The following is a 10,146-nucleotide window of genomic DNA, read 5'->3' as shown; positions in this document are numbered from 1 at the left end:
ATGCTGTTGAGGAAGAGCCAGAAATCTCCCTCAATGCCATTATGGGAACTCCCACTCCTAAAACCATGAGGTTAATAGGATGGTTGAGAAATCAGCAGGTTATTGTGCTGATTGATTCAGGCAGCACACACAACTTTGTGGATGTGCATTTGGCTGCCTTACTTGGAATCCAACCTAAAGGGCAGGATACCATAAAGGTCTGGATTGCCATTGGTTACTAGCTCGGGCAAGAGTAGTCATAAAGGTCCGAATTGCCATAAAGGTCCGAATGTGCATTTGGCTACCTTACTTGGAATCCAACCTAAAGGGCAGGATGCCATAAAGGTTCGGATTGCCAATGGTCAGGAGGTTACTACCTTGGGCAAGAGTAGTCATACTCCTTTGAAGTTGCAGGGAAAAGAATTTGTGGTGGAATTGTATGTGTTACCTTTGGCAGGATGTGATCTTGTCCTCGGAATTCAATGGCTATAGCTTTTGGGCCCCATTCTCTAGGACTTTCAACCTCTAACCGTGGAATTCTCCTTTAATAACTATAAATGTTTGTTGAAGGGCTTCCATCAGGGGAAGGCTTGGAGCTTAGAAGATGCTAACAACTATAAGATTTTTGGGCAAAAAGGAGTTATTTTCCAATTGCTTCAAAGTTCTTCAGCAAAAATGGCTCTCACTGAAACTATGCAGCATCGGAGTGCAACTGAATTGCAAATGTTGGAGAAATTACTGCAACGTTATGCTGATGTTTTCCAAGAACCTATTGAGTTACCACCTCATCAAGCTCATGGTCACTCCATTGTGTTGCAGGCAAGGATACAAGCATTATCTATTAGTCCATACAGATATCCTTACTATCATCAGAAGGAGGAGATTGAAAGGATTGTGAAGGAATTGTTGGCTTCAGGGGTGATTCGACCCAGCACAAGTCCCTTCTCCTCTTCGGTCTTATTGGTCAGGAAGGCGGATGCTAGTTGGAGGATGTGCATGGACTACAGCTCCCTCAACAATGTCACCATAAAAGATAAGTTCCCTATTCTGGTAGTAGATGAATTGTTGGATGAGTTATGGGGGTCTCGGGTCTTTTCTAAATTGGATTTGCAATCTGGATATCACCAGATCAGGGTAGTTGAGGGAGATATACCAAAAACAACTTTTTGTACCCATGAAGGCCATTATGAGTTTTTGGTTATGCCTTTTGGCTTAACCAATGCTCCATCTACATTTCAAAGCCTTATGAATTCTGTTTTGGGATAATTGCACCATTGGTCCCTGTGGTATGCCATAATTATTTTTCACTCCCTATGGTTTAAAAAGTTCATGGGAGGTCCCTGTGGTATGCAATAATTACATTTTACTCCCTGGGTCGATTTTCCGTCCACCATTTTGACGGAATCTGTTAGCCATCCATGTCAGCGCCACGTGTCGCCAATAAGATGGCGACACGTGTCCATCTTAATAAAAAAATATAAATTTATTAAAAAATAAATAAATAAACTTATTTTTTTAAAAAAAACAAAAAACAAAAAAAAAAAAAGAAGAAAAAAGGGCAGGCCAAAGGGTGGCCACGCGCCACCCCCAGTGGCCGGGGGTGGCCATCGAGCCACCCCAATTGGCTGGGGGTGGCCCAGCCACCCCTTGGCCTCCCCCCCCCCCCCCCCCCCTTTTATTTTTTTTTAAAAAAAAAAGAAGTTTATTTATTTATTTTTAAAAAAAATTATTATTTTTTATTAAGATGGACACGTGTCGCCATCTTATTGGCGACAAGTGGCGTTGATGTGTAAGGCTAACAGATTCCGTCAAAATGGTGGACGGAAAATCGACCCAGGGAATAAAACGTAATTATTGCATACCACAAGGACCTCCCATGAACTTTTTAAACCATAGGGAGTGAAAAATAATTATGGCATACCACAGGGACCAACGATGCAATTATCCCTTCTGTTTTTAAACCCTATTTGAGAAAGTTTATCCTAGTTTTTTTTTTTTTTTTATGACATCCTTGTGTTTAGTCCAGACTTTAACACACATTTAAACCATCTCTCTGTTACATTGAACCTCCTTAGGGAACACAAGCTTTATGCTAAGCATTCAAAGTGTAAATTTGGATGTCATACAGTGGACTATTTAGGCCATATCGTCTTGGGTGATAGGGTGCAAGCTGACCCTGAAAAAATACAGGCCATGGTTGATTGGCCCCTTCCTAAGAATGTAAAATCCTTGAGAGGCTTCTTAGGCCTCACAGGATATTATAGGAAGTTTATTATAAATAATGGAACATTTGCTACCCTATTGACTTCTTTACTTAAAAAGAATGCTTTTGCATGGAATGAAGAGGCTACTCATGCTTTTCAGATGTTGAAGGAAGCTGTCACCCATGCTCCTGTCTTGGCCTTGCCAAATTTCACTCAATCCTTTGTCATTGAGTGTGATGCAAGTGGAGTAGGCATTAGAGCTGTCCTTATCCAGAGTAATCGGCCCATTGCATTTCTGAGTAAGGCTTTGAAGGGTCGAGCCTTGTACTTATCGACTTATGAAAATGAGCTCTTTGCTCTTGTGACGGCCATCCAGAAATGGAGATCATATCTGGTTGGGCAGACCTTCGTGGTCAAAATGAATCAACAGAGTCTCAAATTTCTACTTGAGCTGAAGATTGGCATGCCATGTCAGCAAAAGTGGCTTACTTAGTTGCTTGGTTACAGCTTTAAGGTGGAGTTTAAGAAAGGGTTGGGAAGATGATATCAGCCTGTCTCTTCTATCCATACCTACTGCTACTTGGATTTCAGAGGTCAAAGCTCATTACCAAGTGGATCAAGACATGCTAGATTTGCTTACTAAATGGAATGCTAATCAATTGGATACTAGAAAATATGCTCTTCGGGATGGACTGCTTTTTTATAAGGGCAGACTTTGTTTGGGCACTAGTGCAGACCTTCGAGCTCAAGTGCTGCATTTTGTTCACAGTGATCCGTTGGCAGGATACTCGAGGTGGGCTAGAAGGGATTTTTATTGGAAGAGCATGAAGGCTGATCTTAAGCGATTTATTAGAGAATGTTTTGTATGCTAGCAGAACAAGCATGAGAACACTCTATTGGCCGGACTTTTACAGCCACTTCCTATTCCTCATAGGATTTGGTCCGACTTAAGCTTAGATTTTATGGAAGGCTTGCCTACTTCACAGGGTTATTCAGTGGTCTTTGTAGTGGTGGATCGTCTTTCCAAATATAGCCATTTCATTTCTTTGCCCCATCCATACACAACAACTATTGTGACCCGGTCATTCATTGCCAATGTGATTAAATTACATAGCATGCCAACTTCCATAATGTTTGATCGTGATCCCACCTTCACCAATGCTTTATGGAAGGAGTTTTTTCGCATGCAAGGCAATTCGCTGAATATGAGCACCAATTATCACCTCCAAAGCGACGGCCAAACTGAAATTGTCAACAAAAGTCTTGAACATTACTTGCATTGCTTTTCTCAGGATCGCCCTAAGTAGTGGACTGCTTGGCTCCCTTGAGTTGAATACTGGTACAATACTAGTTGGCACTTTTCCATCCATATGACCCCTTTGAGGCAGTGTATGGCATTCCCCCCTCTAGGCTACTCTCTTGTGTTCCAGCAACTACTACTATGGAATTAGTGAATGTTTTGCTACGGGATAGAGCCCAGCTTATCACTCTCCTTTGCCACAACCTGCAGCAAGCTCAACACCACATGAAGAAATATGCGGATTTGCGAAGGAGTGAGTGCCAGTTTGAGGTTGGACAGCAAGTCTACCTCCATCCTCAGCCTTACCGTGAGAATTCACTAGTTACTCGACGTGCTCTCAAGTTAGCCCCTCGCTTCTACGGCCTTTATACTATCCTTCGGAGAGTCAGCTCTGTGGCTTATAAATTGGACTTGCCACCTACTTCTAAAATTCACCCTGTGTTCCATGTTTCTCAACTGAAACTGAAACTGGGGTCTTCTTCAATAGCTTCTGCTACTTTGCCTCCTGTTGATGTTGATGGCATTATACAGCTAGAGCCTGAGGAAATTCTTCTCCGCCATTTTCATCCCCAGAACAACTGCTCCATCACTGAACTACTAGTTCGTTGGGCAGGTCAGTCTCTAGAGGATGCTATGTGGGAGGAGTACCATTCCCTTGCGCATGCTCCCTCACCTTGTGGGTAAGGTGCTTTAAGGGGAAGGCAATGTAACGAACTTCCAGTGAGCTCGCCACTTGGATGGACACGTGGAGTGGTAATGGACACGTGTGGCAGGAATAATAAGTTGCGGCTATTGGCTAGCTCGAGCTGAGGCACATGCAAAATAAGTTTTGCCTTTTGTACATACACTGTCGTTTAGTCTTTTTGTCTTTTAGTCGTTAAGACTTGTTTTGAATCCCTGATTGGGGCAGGTTGGCGCAAAACTTTGTATAAAAGGGAATGGATAGTTTTGTAAGGATTCATTCAATGAGTTGTGAACGAACTGAATTTGGAGGTTCATTGGCTCCTCGAATTGCCAAACTCTCTCAGTAAAGTTTGCTAAGCTTGTTCTTCCATTGTTCTTCTCTTCTCTTTTCTCAATTTCTTCCAATTTTCCTCTTAATTGCTTGAAGAATTACACTAACAGGATCAAACCTGTTACATTCATACCCCATTTTCTCTTTCCCCCCCCCCCCCCCCCCCCCCCCCTCCCCCTCCCCCTCCCCTCTCTTTTGGTATTACTTTTTTAGCTAAACCCATAATGGTTATGATCTAGATTTTTTTATTTTTTTCTTTCTTTCAGTTCTCACTTCTCACTCTTGTTAGTTTTTTAAATTACTAATTACTGACCCACAAGAGTTTTTAAATTACTAGTTACTAACCCGAAAATCCATTCAATAATTTACATAAAAAAGAATGATAACTCTCTTCCTCTCCTGACAGTGGAGAACGGAAAAGGGGAGAGAAAATGGGGTATGAATCAAATTTGGGTTTTCATTTTCGGGTTAGAGGAAGAATCGGAGAGAGACGAGACTCAAATCTGTGTTTTCTGAGAGAGAGAGAGGCTTTATAAATGATTCTAAAAAAATTCTATTATGGCATATTGACATGTTTGGGTCAAGAGGATTTTTCAAATACTGTTTTTTAAATATTAAATTCTACTAAGATTTTATTTAACTTTTTTTAATTTTGGCTCAGATTTTCTAAACCATCCAAACATAATTTCAAAAAACAAATTATCTCGGTCTTCACAATTTTTCAAAAAATTGCACACCCAAAAATTGATTAATCTTTTAAGAATAATAGCACAGTTATGATTAGTACTTTTTTCTGATCATTACTAATTATGTTCAATAAAGCAACTTCAATAATCCTTTTAGAAAATTATGTGTAATGAATAATTTTCTGCAATGAATGTTACTTTATTGAACATAGGTGTCTCTCTTTCTCCAGAAACTGATCATATACCCTGAAATGTATTTGATCATTTTCTTCTAATTTTCTCCATATCCACCTTTCATATTTTCGGAATCTTTTTAAGTTCAGTGATGAGAGAGCAAGTGGTTGACATAATGGGAGAAAATTAAAATCCAATTCAATCGGTGTAAGGATAAAAAAAAAAGTATTAGTCACAACTGTACTATTATTCTAAAATAATTAATCAAATTTTTGAGTGAAATACTGAGATAATTTGTTTTTCGAAATTATATTTGAATGGTTTAAAAAATTTGAGCCAAAATTAAAATAAAATAAAAAAAAAGGTTTGATAAAATCTTAATAGAATTTAATATTTTAAAAACAATATTTTAAAAATCTTCTTGACCCAAACATGCTGCATATAATAGAATTTTTTTAGAATCACTTAAAGTCTAATTTCTTTAGGATTACTATGGTGGCTCAAGCCTTAGGCGGTCCTAGGGAAGAGAGAAAAGAGGAATTATATATATATATATATATATATATATATATATATATATTAATCTCAAAAGACCTGTTGCAACTCATTCAGACAATGCAATCAATTTTTTTTTTTTTTTTGTTTTTTTTTTTTTAAAAAAAAATGTAACCTCATCCGAAGCTCTATAGGGCCCTATAGAGCTATTTAAGCCATTTATCCCGGCCACCTAAACTACTTTATAAGTTGAACTAGTCCTTTTGAAGAAGGGGACTTGTATTATGTTTAAGAGTATTATTAGACCTTATTCTAGTGTATTTTTTGGTGTCAATCTTAAAGGACATAAATGTAATAAAAAAAATTAAAAAATTACATTCATGTCCTCCAAAATGACATAGATTTAATTTTTTTTTTATTACATTTATGTCATTTCAAATAAACACCAAAAGAACACTAGAAAAAACTTCAGCATTCATGGGACCCATTCACTCATCTAGAAATTTATGAAAAATGCCACTACAACTGCACCCAAAATAGGTAGGGTTCAGAAAAAGAATTAAGGTCTGGGCCAGACCAAATTTGTTAACACATACAAGTGTGGAACAAAACAATTTTATGTATATGATTCTCCACCACCTAAATATACAACTTTTCACCACCTTATCTATGTGGCAAGATGGTCCCCTACTACCTTTAGAGTTCTTTATTTTAAAAAAATAAAATAAAGTGGAGAACCACCTTGTCACATAGACAAGGTGATAAAAAGTTGTATATTTAGGTGGTGAAGAACTATTTTTCTTTTTATATATATATATATATATATATATATATATATATATATAACGAAAAGAAAAGAAAGAGCATAATATTGTAAAAACCCTGGGCCATAAAGAAAGGATCACTCGATATTTATAACATCAAAATTGGTGTAACGGAAGCCCTTGAATACATTCTTAGAAAAAGTGACCATCGAGATGACTCATTCAATTCACGTTACAGTTCTATGAACACAACCCTCCAATCCAAGTATATTTTATCAACCAACTAGAAAGCACACTGCATCAGCATCTCAGTACCCCTTTAGTCAGACTACAGTGGTAAACATTCAACAACATTTTCTGTGGTTTAAAGCTCCAGCCAAATGCAAATGAGAAATGTGGGCTATCTACCAAACAAAAGTGATGAGAGCTAGACTTGAATAGCTGGGCCAGCATATTTTCCCTGGCGCATATAGAGATCATCTGGTGTTTCTATCTCTGCAAGCCATGCATAGTCCTCTTCTTTTCCATCAATTATCTCCATTCCATTTCTTGCTGCTGTGTTTGTTGCTCAACAACCCACTCAAGTTAGTTGTCTTCATGTGATAAAAGAAGAGGATGAAGAACAAATATAGAACCAATTACAGAGCCATATCTGCGTGCACAAGGGCAAAACAGAAAGAGAGAAAAAGAAAACAATTTAACAATAAAAGGCTACTTACAGAAGGTTGAGTAAGGGTAGTCATGATAGTAAGTACACTTTCTGCCAGCTTCTTCTCTGTAGGGAGGTGAGAGGATGTCAAGCATAGCACAAGGAGTGACTGCCGTAAAACAATGCAAATTACCCCCACTCTTTGCATACAAAACTGTTGTCCCACACGGTGCTGTTAAAACCTTATCAACAGCCAACTTTGCCAATCTTACTGCAAATGATAGAAATTTACATCAAAAGTTCCACCTATTGACCCTCAACATCTGGAAATAAAGAGCAAGATATAGGACAAAAGCTCATGAGTGTTACAACCTCTCTGATTCACAATAATAAGATAATGTCAAACTACTCGAAATTTGGCTGCTTCACAATCAAGGAAACAGCCATCCTGTTGCTTTTCAGACGATTGTACAGCAATACAAAAGAATAAAACTGCTCTCTCTCTCTCTCTCTCTCTCTCTCTCTCTCTCTCTTTCAGTAAACAGTGGCATTGCCAAGTTAGAAATGCAGACCAGCTATTGGCAATAACTGGTGACTACAACGATTAGGGGAGATTGTAGAGGAGTAAAGCCCACATTTCAATATGACCTGCACAATACAGTCATGCAAGCTGAAGTTGATTATTTGATCATAACAGTCATCTGACTGGCTGAGATATGGCATTGGACCACTGAAATTGACGAGATGAGCTCAAATCAATGGTGTAAAATTTAGCCCATTGATTTATTTTTTTAAGGGCTTCTTGGGACAAACCAATAGGGGAAAGTTCAATATGACCATCAAATTGGTAAATTATTACGGGAAATTGTGAGATTAAATCCCCATGCATAAAAGCATGTTACAAATTCCATTCTCAGAAGTAGAATAGGGGTTTCATAAGAGAAACTATCAGAAGGGATATACACAATAATCAAGCCAGAGTGCCTTTTGCTAACTGTAAGTCCTAAAACTTTCATCACAAGCTAAAAATAACATAGAAAGCATACCTGGAAAGGAACTTGGTCCCTTGCTTTCCCGGATTTGGGCAGGCTCAACCCAATCATAAGCTTTCACATGCAAAGAGCCATAAAGAACTTTGCTAAAAACAGTCATCCTGGGGTGGTCATGGAGTGGAATAACTGCGGAAGTAGGAAAGCAGAATATGCACATCTACAAATACAAATACAAACAAAAATGCCAAACTCAGTTTAAGTTATATTGAAATAGCTTGTCACAAGCACAACACCAGCCACACAGATAACCACAGACACGTGTGCACAAAGAGGCAGTCTAAGAACCTGCTGTTAAATTATCTAAAGAACCAATCTGTAAACAAAATTCGTCAAAAATATATTTTTTCTTTTAATTGAAGCGAAATTTATATTTGAAAAGGCATGAATACAAAAAAGTCCAGGCAAAACGTAATGAAACCATATTTCAAATTTTGTAGTAGTAAATATACGTAATAGGAACTCCTAGCAGCAGGACCATGAATTACAAACTTAAACAAATTTTCCTTCAGAAGATTATAAAGATGCTAGAAATTACCGTAAAACTATCACATTCATATATGTCCAGATAAGATATTGGTTGTGCCCATCGTGCTACCCTGTTTAGTTCGGTAAGTCCAAAAAAGCCATGTCCTCGATCATCATCTGAATGTTCTTCTTTGAGCCCAACATCAGCTGGGCCAACAGTGTCTGTGATATAATTAATATCAATGATGTATCAGAAGCATAAAGCTAACATTTTAGAACATAATGAGTATTAATAAATAAATAAAAACATGAAATATAGCTTTTCATGAGAAAGCAATGTTTAAGCAGCAATATTTAAATTTTGTGGAAATCCATAATCAATCTCCAACGATTCGCATTTTAGAAATTGCAACTGTAGTAGAATTAACGCCATCCATCAATCAAAAGAATCTCCTAATAGAAGAAGCAAATTTGATTCTAAGGCCCAATTCCATGTTGATTTCATCCTCGCGTATCTCAAGATTTCCAAAGATTAAGCCTTTATCTTCATTGTTTCCATTGCAAGATTAGCTTAACTTAATTTTAATGCTAACATTAGATTGTAGTTCTCTAATCCCAGTAGCATTACAATTAAACTTTACCAATCAAAAATATTCACTATTAAAAGAATCCAAAAAATGCATAAAATTGATGAAGTTGAAGAAAATAAGAAAAGTTGGCAAATTTCACGAAAAAGTTGGAAAATTAGACGTAATATCAAAGCCTATTGATGAAGTTGAAGAAAATAAGAAAAGTGAGGAATACCCAAGAGAGAAGAGAGCCTCTGGATAGCTTGAGAAGAGGGAGGAGGTGTCCCTGAGGGCGTGAAAGTCTTGTTGCAGAGGTCGTAGAGAGCCTGAACTTTGGAGCTCTTCTTGGTCATGCTTAGGTGCCTCAGAAACACACAGCAACTGGCTTTGCCTTTGTGTTGCCAAAATATCCTCGCCTTATCGGATGCTTTTTGGAGTTTCGAAAACATTTTGGTCTCGATTGAGATTTTAAGGAAAAGTCGAAACCAGAAACAGAGAGAGAGAGAGTGTGTGTTGTGTGTTGCATAATTGCATTACACTGACTTCTTTTTATTCCTGCCGCTAAATTATTCAACCTGTTTATGCAACCAACACCTCTTTCTCAAATTTGTGGGCAATTGTGTGATGAGTAATGCTTCCGGCCCAATAAATGCATATACTTTTACTTTGTACCAAAATGTTGACGTTTTTTTTTTTTTTTTTTTTTGGGAAGAAATATTACTCTTTTTTTATTATGAAAATCATTTTTACGTTAGCGTTATTGTACAAAGTGTGTACATTTATTATGCAGAAAA

General features: G+C 37.7%; 1 protein-coding gene across 2 annotated transcripts; it reads right to left on the bottom strand.

Annotated features, from left to right (window-relative positions):
- Window positions 1-6,743: 6,743 nt before the first annotated feature.
- On the bottom strand, window positions 6,744-9,889 carry LOC133866668 (plant cysteine oxidase 3-like). 2 transcript variants are annotated; one of them, XM_062303271.1, is made up of 5 exons: window positions 9,588-9,888; window positions 8,854-9,005; window positions 8,313-8,475; window positions 7,337-7,537; window positions 6,744-7,172 (listed from the first exon to the last, which is right to left on the bottom strand). In XM_062303271.1, exons 1-5 carry the CDS (start codon window positions 9,799-9,801, stop codon window positions 7,045-7,047), a joined length of 858 nt encoding a protein of 285 aa, XP_062159255.1. In that variant the 5' UTR covers window positions 9,802-9,888; the 3' UTR covers window positions 6,744-7,044. The 2 variants fall into 2 exon arrangements, with proteins under 2 accessions (XP_062159255.1, XP_062159256.1); XM_062303272.1 differs by having other exon boundaries at window positions 7,078-7,210; window positions 9,588-9,889.
- Between the last annotated feature and the right edge of the window lie 257 nt (window positions 9,890-10,146).

The sequence above is a fragment of the Alnus glutinosa genome, chromosome 4 (genome assembly GCF_958979055.1).
Source record: "Alnus glutinosa chromosome 4, dhAlnGlut1.1, whole genome shotgun sequence".
NCBI lineage: Eukaryota > Viridiplantae > Streptophyta > Magnoliopsida > Fagales > Betulaceae > Alnus > Alnus glutinosa.
The sequence above is the reverse complement of the archived record's forward strand: the minus strand, read 5'-3'. Positions and strand labels throughout refer to the sequence as shown.